The sequence below is a fragment of the Zootoca vivipara genome, chromosome 3, assembly GCF_965207765.1.
Source record: "Zootoca vivipara chromosome 3, rZooViv2.hap1.1, whole genome shotgun sequence".
In the NCBI taxonomy this organism is placed as follows: Eukaryota; Metazoa; Chordata; class Lepidosauria; order Squamata; family Lacertidae; genus Zootoca; species Zootoca vivipara.
The window spans coordinates 44422629-44442195 of NC_142586.1; the positions used below are offsets into that span (position 1 = coordinate 44422629).

Here is a 19567-nt window from a genome sequence, read left to right on the forward strand (position 1 = left end):
TGGAACATTCCCAACTGCATATGCCATTGCATTCGTTAGGCATTTCTAAAGGGTAAGTTTAGTGAGCAGAATTATATTTTAAAACCAAAAAGCATAATACTGGGAACCCCTCATCAGAATGTCTTGACATTTTGAAGTTCACAAGAAGTCACAATGAGTTGTTTGGGATGGGCAGCTTGTATTTATAGTTTGCAAATACCTGTTTTTACAAGTTCGGTTCTATCAGCCAAAAGAACATCTCTCTAGGTGGTTAATATGTTGGCAAAAGAAGTTTAAGAACTGTCTTGTTTTTTAAAGTGAAACCATAATTCTAGTAATAAGTTGCAAGACCAGACCTAGTTATTTTTATTAACCTTCTGTATCACAGAGTTATTTAATGGTTTCTACTGCAGAAGTTATAGAGTAATAAAACAAATGAATCCAAAATAGATTCTAGCTTCTCTAACCATATGAACCATTATAGAGTGTGCTTTTGAACACAGAAGTACGATGTTGAGGAATAGAGTTTCAAAGCTACAAACTCACATCATACATGTTGTTTACTTGCACTTTGCTACTATTTGTGCTTGGCTAGTATTGGTATGTTGTACAATAAGAATTATGCATATTTTAGTCACAGACAGTAGGATGATAATTCAAGAAAAAAAATTTAAAAACAAAACCCTACAGTTCATTTCAACAATTCTTTTGCCCAGGGACTGACCTTGAATTATCCAAGGAGGAAATTAAAACACTGAGAAAATTTAAAACTGACAAACTGTTCAGTATTTTACAAAAGTGTATTGTAAAAAAAAGGAATTTAAAATAAATTAAAATACAAGAATTTAAACGAAAAATGAACTAAAGAACTTTATTGACATCACAGTACATTCAATAGCAATTTTAAGAACATTACAGCTGAAAGAGAATGGCATATTTCATAGTCTTAGTAAGCACTACTAAGGAAAAATGTAAATACAAAGAAATCCTAGCAAGTACTTAACTCCGAGCAGCGTTTCCCAAAAATACAGCTATTTACAGATTACTTTTTTTAAAAAGGAGGGTTCAGCTTTCACCTACACAGCCACAACTGTAGCCTCTATAATGAGCCTCTATAATGAGACAAGCCCTTAAAAACTCATGGAATTTTTAAATCGTATGACTAGTGCCATTAACATTCCTCAGCGTTTACGACGTGGAGGAGTCATTGATCTGAAAAATAAAGAGAAAGGGAAGGAAATTAAAGGGGAAAAGAACTATCAAAACCACACACACGTTAGGCTTAAAAACTTAAATTTTCTTAGTTGGAAATAAATGCTATCAAAGTCGTTCCCATCCGCCGCCACCCCCACCCCACCGAGAATAATCTAAAGAAGTTAGCTTAACTTGTAAAATATATAGTTTCAGGCATGATGATGAACAAAAACAGAAATAAATACATAAATCAAACAAGATACTTAAAAGAATACTACCTTGATCGTGATTTAGACTTGTGTTTGCGGCTTGCCTTCTTACCAGACCTTTGAGATTTCTCCATGGACCGCGACCGACTATGCTTTGCTTTCTTAGACTTCTTTTCTTTGCTGCTGCCTGGTGATTCAGAACTGCTCCTTGTGCTAGATTCCGAACCTGAGTGCTTTTTGCTCTCTTTGGTAGAACTTTTCTTGCTTTCCTGCCTAGAATCATGCCTTAATGTTTTTGAGGAAACTGAATCGCTGCGAGAGACCGTTCTTTCACTATCTCTTTTCCTCTTTAATCTCTCATCATGATTGCCAGCTTTACTGTCTTTTTCTTCTTTTCTCTGTTTCTCTTTGCGCTTCTCCTGGTCTCTCTCCCTCTCTCTGTTCTTTTTTTTGTCTTTTTCTAGGCTCCTGCTGCGTTCCTTTTTCCTCTCCTGAACTTTACTATCGTGGCTGTGTTTGTGCCTGTTTCCACTTTCACTTCTACGCTGGTCCTCATTTTTACGCCTATCTCGACTCCCACTACGAGTGGAAAGGCTAGCAAGTCTATCCCTTGAGTGACTATCACTTCTACGCCTCTCCCAGTTTCGGTCATGGGAAGGACTACGATTTCGTCTCCTCTCCCCCCTGTCTACACTCCTATGTCTACTAGATCTCCGCCTTTCTCTTACCTTGCCCCTACTCCTGCTCCTCTCTCTCCTGTTTCTGTGAGAATAGCTCCTGCTTCTGCTGCGCCTAACCTTATGTGAAGGTGATCTACTGTGGCTATGCCTCTTTTTCCTTTTAGGGGAAGAAGAATGTGAAGAGCTGCGGCTGCTGCCAGAGCTACTGCTATAGGATGAACTAGAGGCTGTGCTGCTGCTACTACTGCTGCTACTTCTGCTGTTGGCACTCGAGCTACCACTGCTTGAACTTTTTGACCTACTCCTCCCTAGTCTCTCTTTTTCTTTAACCTCTTTTTTGGGTTCAGCATCTGGTGTCATTTGCTTTGGAGATTTTTTCTTTTCACTGAACACATCCACCTCCACCTCTTCTTTTGCATCCTCTGGTGGTGAACTGTTTTGCTCTTTACTGGTGAGTTCACTCATCTCTTTAGCAATTTTCTCATTATGGAGCCTTTCTTCTGCAAAAGTAAGTGCATAAAAGAAACAAATACAAAAATCATGCCAAGCGAGATAGCAAATACACAAGAAATCTCTCCCTATCATCCACTAATGGCCAGTGTATCAACAAGGCAGCATGGTATAACATTACTTCTTTTATATTACTTCTTTTCTGTAGCTATTTGAAAGTCAATGGAGCTTATTTACAAGTGAACATGAATTAGATTGGGTTGTTAATCATCAACAATTTCCTTTTTAATAGGGTTTTGAAGCAAGTATATAAATGGAACCTAAACAATAATAACAATAAATATCTATGAAATATCTGTGTTGCCATGGGCAATTGTAAACTGGCAGTCTCATTGAATTCAGAGGAATCTTTGTAATATGCGTGTTCCTGGAATCTCTGTACTGGAAAGTATGTGCCTTTCCCCAAGGATTTCTTCATGCTATAGCTAATTCTGCCTCTATTCTATCCAAAGATTCTAGCAGATTCTTTACTTGGTAAATTCTGGATGTGAGCCAGTCCTTGTGTGTCCAACTCTTAACAGGTAGATCTTAGGAATTACAATGGCCAAGGCCTCTGCTTATGAATTTTTACTATCTGTGTTATTGACAGAGGTGAGGTCAGCTAAAGATAAAACAATCTGGAGTTGTGAACCAGTATCAAAGCACAGAGAAAATACCAAATTCCTCAATTACCTGTAATGTACTCTATAGCTCAGGCTTGTGTACATGGTGCATTATTCTGCGCAAGTTTACGTTCTTATTTCCATTTAGCTTGGCTCCCAGGTTGCAAGTTAGGGTACAAGCTGGCACATAAGTCTGAGAGGTTGAAAACCACCGCTGCTGTCATCAATTCTGAACCAAACACACATCCTACCTTCCAGCTGTTTCTCTAGCAATAGCTGCTGTTCTCTCTCCTTTCTCCAAAATGCTTCTTGTTTTTGCCTGATTCTGTGTCGCAGTTCCTCGTCATCAGTATCGGATGACTCAGAGCCTCTGTCGCTCCTCTCATCGTCACTGTCTCCTGATCCATAACCACCCAGTCCACCTGCGTGCATAAAGCCTAGTCTATCACGAGGGAAGATTAATCCTGGTTCTTAATATTTCTGCAGGGCAAAGAGGAGAGTATATTGCCCATCTTTCACTTCTTCACTGAAGAAGCCACTTATTCTGGAGGAAGTGCCAAAGGTGGTTGACTGGATGTTCAAGGCCCACACATTTGACCTGTTGTTCAGTATCTGGTTTTACGTCTTCCGGAATAGCTTGCCATGTTTTCCAGCAAGCAATCGCTATGATTACATACTTTCCCGTTAAGTATATGGGTAAAAAAGCTCTTTACAGAGCCAGTACCAAATGCTTAGTGTACATCAGCAAGACCATATACACAGGAGTGCAGTGCCTAAGACCTATCCCTGAAGACATCTTTGCAATGATTTCAGCCAGCTTCAATATCCAGGGCTTTAAAAAGTCCCAAATGCCAATCAATTTTCTACTGTTCAGAAAAGACTGTACATTAAAGAGGTACAGGTATGGAATAGGAATGGACTTCTCTTCCCCCAAAAGATAGATCTGGAAAAACTAACAAGACTAGCAGAAAGTAATCTTGAACATCTGATACAGAAGCATTCTTACTTTCTTTTTATGTTCTCTTCAGTATTAGTTGACTAATACATTTAAGCTAACGTGAAAAGAATTTGTTACTAGTATGGTAGTAAAAATATTTAATATAACAGTTACTAAAATTGTATAATTAATGTTACACTGAGATTTCAAACATTTTTTAAAAATCTATTACATCTCAGAATGTAATTCTGAATTTCATATCCAGCATATCCCAATATTATACTAAGTGCTGGCTATGAGAACTCAAAATGTACATTTGTTGCGTGGATTGCTGGCAGGGCAAAATTGTAGATTTTTATTGGTTTCTTTTATCAAAACACACACTAATAGCTGAATTAAAAACAGGAGAAAAATTCCTCCAAATTCACTTTATTTAGATACTGTAGTAGCTATCTGGTGCAAAACATTTCATTTACAGGACAGGCTTACATTATGCTTACAATGGAAATAACACCACTGTACAATTTCATGTATTTCAATAGGTTTATTTGCAAGATAAGCCCTTTCTAAGAAACACAAAAGTTATCAGATGCTTGCATATTGCATTTTGGGCAGTTTCAATATATATTTAGAAATGCAAGCTAGAGCAATCTCCCCATTAAGTCCCTCTCAAAATTGGGAACATACTTACCAAGTCCAGTAAGGGAAGCCAATGCACTGGACTGTGCCAGCTGTTTTGCAGGAGCTTTGTATCACATCAACAACAGGAACAACATGTTAACACAAATAGCCACGATTTCATAGGCATGAGAGTCTATGGTATTGTTAAATCTACTACTATTGCTGTTTTGTGGAGGAGAGAAAAAACATTAAAAACGTAATCCATTGAAAACCCAATTATTTTCTGGCCACGAATGTTCAGAAATTTAAACTGTGAATTAATAGTGGATAGAGCAGTTTCTTATAGTTATACATTTCCAAGTTAATAAATTTCATCTGCAGACAGAACATTATAGAATTATTTACTCACAACTATATGGAATAAAGCTGCCTATTTTCGTAAAAAGAAAATAGCTGGCTAACAGTGAAAGTTAATTCATTCATAATTTAAGTATGCCTTAAGTTTTACTCAGTTAAATTTGAACTAGAATTATTTAAAATATGTAAAAATAAATAAATGTCATTCTATAGGAAAGAAAGAAATAACTGAAGTTAACTCACAATACACTGCACAGGACAATAGTATATGATTATTACAACTGAATTTTTGCAACTTTTCTTCCTTAACATACAGGCTGCTTTTAGGTACAGATACTATGGATTTAAATGTTCTAGGACATGCAAAAGGATATTTAATTAAAGTACTAGAAAGCCTAAGCATACCTTTTATTGCTTTACGATGGGCATCTTTAGCCACGTAATATATTTCTTCATTTGTGACATCTAGGAGAATTTCTGTCAGCAGCATTTTTGTCAGCAACATCTAAACAATTATAAATATAAAATCCCCAGTTCAAACACAATTCTCAGCAAACCCTTGCAATTCTATTTGGTTATTCATGTTATGAAGCATAATGGTTCCTTTACCCATGATTTATTGGAACTACTGAAGAAAGCATTGGGCCCATACTATATGCAACTTCTTACATGTTCAGCCACCAGCACCGTACTTTAAAATGTACCTATTTGTTCAGTATGCACAGCAGTTCACCTTTGCATTCAGTGATGTGTAGTCAAGTAATGAAAGCAGATGGAAACAGAGTTTGGGGGAGAAGAGCGCTACAATCACATTTCACATGCAGTACATATTTTCTTCTGAGTAAGAGAATCAAGATCCTTATAGGGACGAAGTTTGGGGGTGCCTGCTCTAGCCCATAACTTTACAAAAGGTCATATATGTCCACTTTTTTTTGCCCAAATTTGGTTTTATGTTCTTTCTCAAGCTGGTCAAATGTGTAGTTAAATGCCAATGTAGGTTGTGTGGATTTAAAGTTGGAGTTGACTGTCATCATATTAGGCTGTGCATACAACCATTTCGTTCTTGCCTTAATAGCTACTAGTGGAAGCACTAGCGGAGGCACAGAGAACTTGCTTGCTAGCAGGCTTGCTAGCTTTCTCTAGCTTAGCCCAAGGGGAACAGCTTTTCCTAATAACTAAGAGTGCAATTTTTAACTAACTAAGGACAGGTTGATTAAACTTTTTTTATTCAACTCAAAAAGGAATCCTTGCTTAATTTTTTAAAAAAATTGTTTTTAAGTAAGCATAAACAACAGGTGGCAGACACCATCTTTAAAGAGGCACCCCCTTCAATTCTGGAAAGGAGGGAATACCTCTCAAAAATTGCACTTGCTGCAAAATACATGTACACCATATAAAAACAGGGTGTTTTATGCAAACTCTTATTTTAATCAAATGAATTTTAACAAAAATTAATTAAATCGGTGTTATTTGATAAACCAACTATGATTTCTTTAAATAGAATGGCAGTCCTACTAATAAGCAAGCACATACAGCCATGGGCAATGAAGTGGTCCCAAACTCATCCATACCATCTGATACTCCTTTTCTTCCTCTGTCATTTCTGGTTCGCTTTGCTCCTCTTGAGGAGCTGGAGAGGGACTTCTACTGACTTTTCCACTACTTATAGCTTCTACGTTATCAAGATCTTCATCTTCTTCATCACTATCCTGTAAGAAAAAGGTTAGGAAATAGTTTAAAATACGAGTTAGAATTCAATGCAGAATTATTACAACTGTTCTGTCAGTGCAATAAACTTTTTCACTTACAAATTTACTTTTCTGAGGTAACCGTGGTCCATCTTCTTCTCCTGGGTGGGCATTTTCCTTTTTTTCTTTCTTAGACAATTGAGAACGCTGCTGCTCCATTCTCTCTTTCTCTAGTTTCTTTTGCTTTTCTCGTTCCATCTTCTCTAGGCCCTCACGAATCCAAGCAGGCAGAGTTCGGCGTTTAACAGCATCTAAATATTCATACAGAAAAGTAGTTTCTTAAAAAGGAACCCATTCATTTTCTTTTTAAGCTCATCAGATGATGGATGGGTTAGGATGTTTCACGGGGAAAAAGCCACTGTAACTTTCTAATTCTCTCCCTAGGCTAAACTAGACATTGTGGTGGCAAACACATAAATAGGAGTTGGGATGTGGCTAAGGTAAAGGTAAAGGATCCCTGGACAGTGAAGTCCAGTCAAAGGCAACTATGGGGTTGCAGTGCTCATCTCGCTTTCAGGCCGAGGTAGCCAGCGTTTGTCCACAGACAGCTTTCTGGGTCATGTGGCCAGCATGACTAAACCGCTTCTGGCGCAACAGACCACCGTGACAGAAACCAGAGCGCACGGAAATGCCATTTACCTTCCCATCGCAGCGGTATCTAGTCATCTACTTGCACTGGCGAGCTTTCGAACTGCTAGGTAGGCAGGAGCTGAGACAGAGCAAGGGAGCTCACACCGCCATTTGAAATCCAAAGCATAGGGAGGTGAAAGGGAAATCTCCTACCCATGCATTCTCTCTGAGATCAGCTCACTACATTTATTAAAATTAATATGATGAGGACATACCAATTTGAGGAGTCTCCTGTTTTGCAGGTAATGTGATAGGTGAACGCTGGCGATCTCTGAATGCTGGCCTCTCCCTTCGATTCTGAGGTGGTGCAGGAGGTGCTGGAGGACCTGGAGGGCCTGGTGGTCCAGGCTGCCAGTAAGGTGGATGAAACCCACCTTGAGGTGGACCAAAATTAGCCCCATGCTGAAAGAGTAATGAAGCTCATTTTCTTTCAGATCAATGCCACACATTTCCTAACTTTAATATTTGGTCTGCACAAGAATGCATAGCAGAAAGAAGTTGAATAGAAGCCCTTTTAATATTTTAAGGGACAGCCTATATTATCTAAACTGTGCAATTGACCGTTTCAGAAAAGAAAATGTGACTAGTCCCTTCTCATATCAGAATTCAGAAATAGGAATTTTGCGTTACTGTAACACAACAAAAATAAACAGGAAAAGTTCCAAGTCCCTTCCGTATTGGATGGGTGTTGGAAGAGAAGATTTAAGTAGATATATTAATTATATTAATTTCAACTACACTTATCAGTTTGATTTATAGTTCAAAGGAAAGCCACTGTAGCTGCAGTAAGCCAGCTGCTAGTTTGGGATATAAAGTAAAGGAACATAACATCTAAGTTTCTTTCTTTTTAAATCATACTTGCCCCCTGGTTATGAGAGTTGTAAATTAGTTTATGCTATCTCTGTTCTAAGGAATGGTGTGGTTTTTTGCTGCCTCTTACTGTTTAATTTCATTTTAATTGTTATATGTTGTACTTTAATATTTTTGTAAGCTGCCCAGGGAAACTATATAAATGTGCATGTGTGAGAACAATCTGCATAGTAATGTCTGGGTCAATCTCAGACATTCAATGTGTACATTTTTATTTGTGTGTAGAGCTTCAGCTGACCAATCTAACAATTACATTAAAGTCTGCAGCATTTTTTGCAATTTAAAAAGCCCAGGGGAAAAAACTTGTAATATCTACGTCTAATAAGCATGTGGGGATTTGACACAGAAGTGGAAAAGGAAAAAGAAAGAGCCCTGAAAGTCATTCTCCACTGATGTTTACTTTTAAAAAATCATTTACAACTTCGTATTTGACTGCCATATATCATACTTTATAACACTGTGTAACATCGACACACTGTTTATAATAGCAATTCAGAAAAGTGTGGCATGTTTAAGTACCACTGAAATGAATGGAGCTGGGCACTTCCTCTGAAAAGCCTAATCTAGAAAGCCCCCCCCCCCCCGCCGACTCAAAAGCATAAATGTGCACAGCGGTCCACACTGCTCACTTCAATCCGCACACCTAAAGAAATATACACTTCCAGTAAAATGAATGGAGATGCTTTTTCAGCTAGAGGTGTTCCTTGCACATACTGGAACTCTTGCCCAGGAAAAATAACAGAACCAGAGTAACTGGCTATAATTTTGGCCAGTTCTACGCTTCTAAATTACAGTATTTCAGAGAAGCTTAGCTGTGTGCAGGAGCACACAATTCATTTTGGAAACTGATATTGTGAGCATAATTCACCTTTATGAATCAAATCAAACTGGTGAGAGGTGGAAAAGAAATACTAAATCATCTAGGCTATCTTTCTAAATAGGCAGTTCCTTCTCAGAATACACGTGCTCATGTAATTAAGCATTTTGTTTTCTTTCATATTTTTCTCTTTTACACGAAACTTATTGTATTGGAAAATGAGGTGTTTTAACAACCAAAATATAAAGAGATGCTCACAATGCAGGTGGTTTGCAGATGACAAATTGTATCTGAGCAAACAATAAAACTTGTGGATTCTGTTGAAAATCAGCACTAGAGGCACAACTCCGTGGAATGGGCTCTGCATGCTTACAATATTTAAGCAAGAAATGTTTCACCTGATAGTCAAACTGGTTCACTGGGCCCATTGCAAAGTTATCAGGTGGTGGTCCCCCAAAGTTGTGATTATTCTGACTAAATATATGCCTGTTGTCAGGGGCAAATTCCCCACTGTCCTGACTGTTGCTGTCTTCCGACGGAGGAACAATATCCATTGGGCCTGGTGCTGGAGGAATCCATGGCTGCTCTGGAGGTGGATGAGGGGGTTGGTGGGGCATGCTCCAGTCTGTTTGGATTTAAAAATCAAAATGGTAACAACTCATTTTTTCCATTTCTTCTCTTGAGACTTTTAAAATAAAATCTTTAATGTAAAATACACACAAATATATACCTTAATAAAGCTACCATTAATTGTTTGTGACAATCACTGATACTCCTTCTTGATTTTTGTTTGCTGGCTACCGTAACTATACCATGAAATCAACCAAAATCAGGAAGATCTTGTCTTTCATCATCAATAACGTACTAAGAGCTAGTTGTGAACTTGAAAAAGGATCATGAAACAAGTCAGTGAGGAAGGACACTGTTCTTGGCTAGTTTATCCAAGTAGCTTACCATTTCCCTTAGCATATAGCTGTACTAGGCACACAGGCAGAACGGGGGGGGGGGGGGCGACGACTTTCAACTATACATTTCCATACTGTATCCTTTAGCAAGCTTAATTTGAAATACATATAAGAGTTTGTGAAACTGAAAAGTCCTTCGTGTACAGTAATGTACATTTGTAACATTTTAACAAATAACGTTAGCCCATTTGAAGCATAGAGGAAGAACAGTAGCAATTGCTGAAAAAGCACTAGACTTGCTGGTATGAAAAATCTCTGTATGAAATGCCTGTGAGGGAAAAGAAAACATTTTGATCTATAGATTGCTATCTGACCAGAGCCTGAATCTGACTACAGCTGGCTGATTAAGGCAGCATCTAGGAGCATATCACAGAGCACTACAAAGGGCAGAACTATATGCTCCAATTTAAATTCTGTGCGTTAACAGAAAAAATAATTCAAAGCCAATGGATTTGGATCTTGCAGTCAGCTTGCCTTTTCCAAGGATGCTCCAGGCTTAGAAAGATAGAACATATCAGTGTTAGAATCCAAAAGCAAAGAGGAATTAGTATTTAAAAACAAACCTGGCTGCCACATTCTGTTGAAGTTTGGATCACCCTGAAAGTTGCCATGGTTGTTTGGACCAGGCTCCATGCCTGTCATCTCCTGGCCATTTGGGATCATCCCTTGCTGTTCCACTACACTCTGCTGCCCCGACGCTTCTCGCTGAGCAATCCATGCTTGAGCTAATGCTGCCCAGTCAATTTGGCCTAGAAATAAAATTAGATTTTCAACATACAGGTTTCCATGGCAGAACTAGGAAGACTTATTTGTCAAGCTCCTCAGAACAGCACCTTATTCACATGTAGGAAGTACATTAAAAGCTTCCTTTTAAAAGTGTCCTTCACATAATTAATCTAACACTATGGTCTGTTTCAAATAAGGCAAATAATCATTAGATTTAGGCTGTAATCCTATATACACACACATAGAAATGAGCCCCAGTGAACACAGTGGGACTTCCTTCTTAAGACTGCACATTAAGACTACCAAAACAGTTCATTGTCCTATTACATTTTCTTCCAATCCTCCATTTCAAAAATATCTAATAAACAGAATTTGTCAGCTGTATTCAGAGAACGAAACCTGTACTGGTACTAATACTCCAGTTGCTATAATATACATACATATTTAGCATGCATACTTAAGCTTCAATGGATTTAGTGGAACTTATTCCTGAATACGTATGTAGGAATGGGCTGCAGCCCTGCAATCCTGAACACACGCCAATTTTAATGGGATTTAAAGATCTAAGCAGTCTACATGAAGGCTTGCAGCCTAAAAGGTTCAAATCGGCATCACACTTAAGTCAAGGGGAAAACTGCCAATGGATTTAAATGGGTGTGGTATGCGCCCGTTTTAAATTGCAGCCTATCTTTGTTCTCCCATCTCCCAAAAGCTTTTTTTTTTTTGAGGGGGAAATACTTTTCAGTCAGACAACCTAAATTTACTATCATTTTCAAGGCTGAAAGTTGCAATATTATTTCTGCGTACCCATGTTACACAAGTAGGATTCATTGTAAGTATTCTAGTAGAGCCCAGGTCTTTAGTTAGTGCATTCTGATCAAATTGAGGGGCACTGGTGCTGACCATAATAGTTTTAAAACACTACAACAAAATGTCAGCCAACCTACTTCAAGTCAACATACAAGAAATCAAAAGATAGCAAATAAAATACTAACAGTTGTATTCAACCTAGTGTTAAGTGTACAAGATTTTCCACTTGTGCAATGGGATTCTCACCCTCTCTCCTTCCCCTGCCTCCCCAGTTTACAGGGGTTCCCTCTATTTTTTGCAGATTTGGGGAGGCCGTGGGGTGCATGCATGGGAAGATAGAGGGAGAAAGTTTCATTGTGCTAATGAGAATCCTCGCACTGCTGGGATGTGTTAGTTGCATGCTGCCCTATGGAACAGATTAGCTTGATTAATTCTGTAGCAGGTAAAATATCATGTCCTCGTCAAATTCCTAAAATGCCGATTGGTGTGCTAGCTTGCATCTTGAAAGCATTTTTCCAACTATTCACTTACTTGGATCTTGCTGGTGCTGAAATGACTGCATCCATTGCTGCTGATTCAAAGGCCACTGTTGCCAAGGCTGCCCACTTTGATCCCACATCTTTAGTTCTTTATAGATTCTACATTTAATCAAAAATAACAGTTGATGTTTGAGTTGAAGCTTCATGTGTTTAGAGTCATTTAACTCTTTCAAAAGTAAAAAATTATATTTTAAAATGAAATTAACTACCCAAACATTATCTCAAACAGATCAAGTAATATTTCCATTTTGTTCCGATTCCTGGAAGCATCCAGAAACACTTATATGCCAGACAATTGCAAATAACAGAGTTGCCATTTCATATTGCAGGATTATAATCAGTTGAGAAACAAGTAAAAACTTCACTTCCAGAACTTTACACTTTCAGAAAACTGGTCAATTTAGATATTACATGAATTCCTAACAAAATTGTGAAGGGGAGGGAAAACCATGATAAACACTTTTGGGAAATAAATATATTGTGAAAAGATGTCCAGAAGAGTTGCCAAATCACAGGAGTGCCTCTTGGTGGTGGTTTTTTTTAAAAAAAAAAAACACCCAGGCTTCCAAAGAACCCCACCCCTATCAAGAAAAATTAATTTAGTCTCTGTGACTAGACAGATGATAACAAGTGTTCTCAAAGCACACTATGACTTTGAAGTGGCAACAAAAGCTAATTAATTATTGAGACTATAATGTATTATCATTTGCTTAAGTAAAGCTGCTACTGGGTGGGATGGGGTGGGGCATAGACCAGAAAGCTATCAATATGCTTAAGAGACATGTTCCTTAGAAATACTTCTGGATACCTACTGAAACATTCCTTCTAAGTAGGATTCAACAAATATTTGTAACACGTTTATTACAATTCAAGAGTGAAATTATTATTATTTTGTTGTAAATATTGCACACAAAGAGACAAACTCATACACATGAGAAAGTGTAACTTCCTTCCTTACAATTCTATGAACGCTACCCTAAGCAGTGGAAACTACTGAAGGAAATACATATTTCTATTGTCCCAAGCAAACATGCTGGACCACTTTTTCTCATTACCAGTCTGCTTGATCACTAAGGTCAGCATCTGAGGCTCTTTCCCGTGTGCTTCAACATTGTATAGTAAGGCATATGGCTACCAAGTACAAAAAGAGAATCACCTGTTCACTGTTTACATGCCAACTTGCCTGTGGAATGTTCTCCCCAGGGAGCCTCACCTGACATTCACTTTGATGTCATTTTGGCACGAAATATTTCACACACACCCTTCCAATTTTCCAACATATTTATTACACTCCACTGAATTTATTATTATTATTATTATTGTATTTGTGTGTTACATTACAGTATTGAAATATATTGTTGTATTATTTTCTAAGCTGCTCTGGGAATATATCCAGCATGGAAGGTGCTTGATATACATCTTAGAAATTATATATACTGGATACGAAGAACCATGAACAAGAGATTTGAAAAACAGCTTGCACAAAAATTCATATATAATAACAGGCAAGGGGAAGAATTCAACATCATACAGTAACATGATTTGTCTTGCCAGATGGAATGCTCCCCTCTAACACCCCCTAGCCAATATTGGGGGGCACACAGTGGAGAGAGGGAGCCCTGTTGCACAAGCAGAAGTCCTTGCAGAGGGCTTCCACTGATGAGACTCATTCATACATTGAATCCCACCCTTGGTTTATACTATAGTAGTTCAGAAGCATCCACTAAGAGGCTGCAGAAACTCTTGTGCAAGCAGGTGAATTTACTTTCACTTTCTTTGCACAACATTCCAGTGTGAGATGGAATACAATCTTTCCATAAACAGTAGGAAGCCACCTTCAAATCCAATCACTTGGTTTTGCCTTCAGTGTTTCACAGAAGCCCTATAGCAGGAGTAGTCAATAAGGTACCCTCCAGATGTCAGACTCCAACTCCCATCAACCCGACCAATGGCTATAATGGTTGGGGCTGATAGGAGCTGGAGTTCAACAATGTCTGGAGGGCACCACTTTGCCTACCCCTGCCCTAGAATATTAGAGTACTAATCTATATGCGTTAGTAAGACTGGATTTGTTTCCACTTGACCGAATAGGAAATACTTTACTAGACATAGGAATAGGAATAGAATAGGAAATACTAGATCTAGACATATTGTCCCCTCATGACCTATCCCTTCCATCTTTTGCCTTGTTTCTGAATGCCCTGCTCTTCTGGTGCAGCTAAGATACAATATTCCAGGCTTGAATTTTACAAGGGGGAACCCCAATTCCTTCTGATGCAGTTGAATTTAGAATCTAGAAATACTGTACGCTAATGTTCAAACCATTTATATATTAACTATATACCTATAGGTTTTGGATTTTTAAACTTTTTGAACAAACAGAAGTGACAATGAACAATCATATGATCATTTAGTACACAAGAAAAGTTATGCCATTATGTATTTATGGTACACATAAAATGTCTCACAGAACTATAAAATAGGTCTCTCCTTCATAAGTATTGCTGAATTCCAAATGATGTGAAATTTGAAATACTAGAACTCATTCCGCTGTCTTACCAAAGTAAATTCCAAAGTAAATTCTAACAGATTGTTATTGCCTAGTTTTTATTATGTTTTAATCCATTAGAGACCAATATCTTACATATATTAAGAAAAACAATTATATTTAATGGAATGTACTTCCTAATAATTTTGGGATGTTTTCTGTATCAGAGCATTCCAAACATAAATGAAAAAGTTGCCTTTTGATTCTTGGCATCTCCTCTATTTACCTACCCTTCTTGTTGTATATAATTTCCAGGTGGAAAGTGTCAGTACAGAACCACTGTAAAGCAACACTACTTGCATGTGGCCCCACTTCTCATACATTCAGCTGAGATGGCACTGCAACAGAATAATGATGAATGAGTGGCACAAGACCCCCCCTCTCCTCCATGTGTAACTGTCTCATCTGCTTAAGTTTGCATGGAGACATATTAATGTGACTTTTTCCCTTCAAAAAGCAGGGGACGCTCACAAGTCAAATGGGCATATGCAGAGGGCCAAGTTCACACTAGAGACTGTTTATGTGTAGGTGAGGAGCTGCCGACATTGTTCCTCCACTGCTAAACTATTTTAGCATGAGCCAGACAGTAAGTTTTCATCTATAAATATTCCCAAAATATGAATCATTTTCTTCTTCTGTACTAGGTGTAGGAAACCTTTCACCCTCCAGATGTTGCTGAACTACTACTTCCATCATCCTTAGCTATTGGTCATGCTTGCAGTGTTAATGGGAGTTCTAGTTCAGCGAAATCTGGAGGCCCAAAAGTTCTCCACATCTGTTCTAGATCTTCTATCATTTGTACATGCATTATTTTTCAGTGTTCTAAAAAAATGATGCAATAGATACCTTTTTTATCTCAAATGCTTTACTTCTATTAATAAAAGTTTCAAAATTATTCTTTCTGCCTTTGAACTTGCACCCCGAAGCTGGCTTCCAACTCTCAGCAGATGTGACTATGTGTGTAATTTCAGTAAAGGACTGAAAACAGATGAGCAGTACATACTAAACATGTGTGACTCCAACACAATCTCACATATGTACTCTATATAGAAGAGGCTGTAATTTCCTTTTTGTTACTAGTAAAGGTAAAGGTAAAGGGACCCCTGACCATTAGGTCCAGTCGTGACCGACTCTGGGGTTGCGCGCTCATCTCGCATTATTGGCCGAGGGAGCCGGCGTATAGCTTCCAGGTCATGTGGCCAGCATAACAAAGCCGCTTCTGGCGAACCAGAGCAGTACAGGGAAACGCCGTTTACCTTCCCGCTGTAGCGGTTCCTATTTATCTACTTGCATTTTGACGTGCTTTCGAACTGCTAGGTTGGCAGGAGCTGGGACCGAGCAACGGAAGCTCACCCCGTCATAGGGATTTGAACCGCTGACCTTCTGATCAGCAAGCCCTAGGCTCAGTGGTTTAACCCACAGCGCCACCTGGGTCCCAGTTTGTCACTAGTACCATGCTACATATCCTATGTTTCACTAAGATCTTCAATAGGTGCCCCCATCATCTGAGATGCAGCGGGTAGCTAAAGAAAACAACCTACGGTACTTATTTTTCTTACAATTGGAGTGGATAGCCCTCCCATTGTAGAATGCTGTACCCAGGGAGCATTGCCTGAAAATGCAATGTAATTTCATGAGTAAGCAAATACCTATTTTCTGTTCAAGTCTTTTAATCCTATCTACATTACTTTTGACCTTTGGTGTTTGCTTTTATGCCATTTGTTTACACTATGGCTTTTTAATGTTTTTAATTTTAATCTTTTATAAGCTACCCTGGAAAACTGTAGAACAGATTTGACCTGAACTAAAATCTATTTATTGGAAAACACTATTTCCCCTAATTCTCAGAGACACCAGTTGGACTACACACAGGATCATATGCAACAAGATACCTTCCTTGATTTCAGACATTTAACAGATATATTTTACTTTTAAAGCCAAACTGGCCCTTTATATTTTATATTTATATTTCTTTAACTAATATCATATGCCTTGTATATGTCTATTTTGTCCTCTATTAGGCACAATGAAAATTCCAACAAGCAAAATGTTGCTGAGAAGCCATTAAAGCATTCCCAGAACACCCATCACAGTATAACTAAGTCAGATCCCAAAAGTAAACTGCAATTGGCAAAAATGTGGCCAAGGCTGATGTAGGATTTTGCTGAAAAGTAAACTTGGGTGCAGATGTTTCACGTGTTAGGTGTGTGAAGTTAATCACTGAAGTTCAAGCTTCAATGATTTCCAGAAGTGCAGCAAAGCCTTCCTGTCTGGAGTTTTGACAGCAAAAGTTTTGACACCCATGTGGTAATTTTAATTTCTAAATATTTTAACTGGATAGTCTGTTTTTACTTTATTTTCTTAAGCTGCTATTATTCATCCAAAACCTTTGGGAAGAGATGGGGCGTAATCAGAAATAATTATTTAGACAATAGCTGGTACAGAGACATCTGGATGTTATCAACATAGATTACCCAACAGTGAATCTTTGACTATCAGAGTATTTCAGTTTTCAATGTATGTTGAGAAGTGTATGAAGTTGATAAGTATGTTTTAGTACAGTACCTTAGTTTGCCACCATAACCCCACTTATCTAGAAGTCCTATTGAATACAATAAAACTTACTTCTGAGCAGACAGTTAGAATTAAGTTATCAAAATAGCTGTACGATTTGAAAACTATAAGTTAGCATGGACAAGACAAGCCCTTTTGTACATACTCCTGAACACTGCATTCTACATGCATTTCCATCAATAATGTAACTGGTTCCATGCATACTGAAGCTTCTTTTCCATGAAATATTTACACTCAGGCCATCCAGAGTTGGTATACAGTGGGGATGAAAACTGTCAACTGTGAATTCCCTTTACAGGTAGGTAGCCGTGTTGGTATACCATAGTCGAAACAAAATAAAAAAAATTCCTTCCAGTAGCACCTTAGAGACCAACTAAGTTTGTCATTGGTATGAGCTTTCGTGTGCATGCACACTTCTTCAGATACACTGAAACAGAAGTCACCAGACCCTTATATATAGTGAGAGGGTAGGGAGGTGTATTACTCAGAAGGGTGGTGGGAATGGGTGATTGCAGTCATCAGCCAATCACCCATTCCCATCACCCTTCTGAGTAATACCCCTCCCCACCCTCTCACTATATATAAGGGTCTGGTGACTTCTGTTTCAGTGTATCTGAGGAAGTGTGCATGCACATGAAAGCTCATACCAATGACAAACTTAGTTGGTCTCTAAGGTGCTACTGGAAGGGTTTTTTTAAAAAATTGTGAATTCCCTGTTTAAAATCTCAAAGCCATTAACTCAGCTGGTAGCATTAAGCAAAACTGCTACTCTCTTTTCTCCTCTTCCCATCTATAATGTCAGAATACTCTCCTGCATTACAAAACTCTTTATTGGGATTACTGAGTTAGTGCATGTAAAACCAGTTGAATTGCTGAAATAATCTGTATATAAAAGCTTAGTTCCCCACCCCAACTTTTTGCGTACACAATCACAGATTTTACTGCTGTGAAGCAAAATGAAGTAGAGTGCTTCACTTAGCACACATGCTTTCATAGCAAAGATGTGAAAGGCTTCAAATTAATCCTAACCATGACAATCTTTTATTTATTTCAAAGTCCAACTTTCTTCCATCATGGAACCCAAATCATTACACATAAAGTTCCCAGACTGTCTCCCATCCCGACACTGATTATTTATTGCATTTATATCCCACCCTGACTTCCCAAGAGACCCAGGAAGGCAAATAATATACACAACTTAAAAACAAAAGGCAAAAACATTCTGAAAACAATCAGTTAAAATATGCTCTGCCACCACTCCCCTTTAAGCATCTGGGGGCTGAGGAAACACCAAGGGGGCTCCCCTCTGCCGATCTGTGCAAGATCTGTGAGGTTAGAGCCTTCCTGAGCCTCAATGCTTGCAGCTAGGCCTCACTAAACTGAACAATGCTTACTGCCAAGTAAACATGCGCAGGGTACTGTTGAAAAACATTATCAGAGTTCACATGAATAACTGCAAGAATTTGACATTTTTGGACCAGACGAATATGTAGTGAAGTATGAATTGCTTTACGAGGCTACACGAGGGGAAAAACCCACTTAGCTTAAAAAGCATCCAAGTTCCCAACCCCATTATGGCAACTATCAGCCAGTAATCCTATATAATAAAAACGCCTATACTGTAAAGTACATGCTTATCGAGCCAATGGGCGTGACTGACTCCATCCCTTCCCTCCAGGCACCACTAGCAACAAGACCACCACCGGCCCCAAACGTCAACCCCCATATATTTCATTCCGATCAACCGGGAGCGCACCGGCGCATGCGCATTATGGATTCGTAACGGGTTTTAATCTCAACCCGCCCGTTCAGTACCACAGCAAGGACAAAGGCGCATGCGCAAAAGGGGGTGGGTACGTGAGGGGTGGGGGAAAGAGAACCTCGAGAAAAGGGGTTACGTGCAGTAAATAAGCGCCAGCTGAGATAAGTCAACCAATGTGGGGGAATCGAGAGGGGCGAATCCCTCCACGCTTCTTCACATGGGCCCAGAGGGCAGACCCCTCCCCCCACCTTCTCAACCGCGCCGGCTGCTGGGACAACAGCGCCGAGCCCTGGCGCGCCCCCTGACGGCGAAGGGAAAGACGCCCCAGTCCTTCGGCGGCGTCGAGTGTCTTTTCAACGGCAGCCGCCCTATGGGCCCTTACTCACCCCTTCCCGCTCCTTTCCTGCCGACCGGCGGCACTAGCAGCTCTTGGGCTGCCTCCGTTTCTCCGGTAGGCTTTTTTCCCGAACCACACAAAATGGCGCCCGC

General features: G+C 39.0%; 1 protein-coding gene across 2 annotated transcripts; it reads right to left on the reverse strand.

Moving 5' to 3' along the window:
* Window positions 1–823: 823 nt before the first annotated feature.
* PNISR (PNN interacting serine and arginine rich protein) lies at window positions 824–19531 on the reverse strand. Of its 2 annotated transcripts, none has more exons than XM_035109340.3 (12): window positions 19465–19531; window positions 12187–12293; window positions 10683–10868; window positions 9553–9779; window positions 7683–7869; window positions 6898–7088; window positions 6661–6798; window positions 5495–5594; window positions 4803–4856; window positions 3426–3596; window positions 1452–2562; window positions 824–1191 (listed from the first exon to the last, which is right to left on the reverse strand). In XM_035109340.3, the coding sequence occupies exons 2-12, from the start codon at window positions 12272–12274 to the stop codon at window positions 1161–1163; spliced, it is 2484 nt and encodes an 827-aa protein (XP_034965231.2). In that variant the 5' UTR covers window positions 12275–12293; window positions 19465–19531; the 3' UTR covers window positions 824–1160. The 2 variants fall into 2 exon arrangements, with proteins under 2 accessions (XP_034965231.2, XP_088522118.1); XM_088665992.1 differs by lacking the exon at window positions 19465–19531 and adding an exon at window positions 14973–15081.
* Window positions 19532–19567: the final 36 nt, after the last annotated feature.

Coding starts and splice junctions, on each gene's coding strand:
- PNISR (XM_035109340.3), bottom strand. CDS start 12,274: ATGTGGGATCAAAGTGGGCAGCCTTGGCAACAGTGGCCTTTGAATCAG. Junction 7,089..7,682: donor ACAGGAGACTCCTCAAATTG/GTATGTCCTCAT, acceptor ATGAATATTTAG/ATGCTGTTAAACGCCGAACT. Junction 4,857..5,494: donor CCATCGTAAAGCAATAAAAG/GTATGCTTAGGC, acceptor TGTGATACAAAG/CTCCTGCAAAACAGCTGGCA.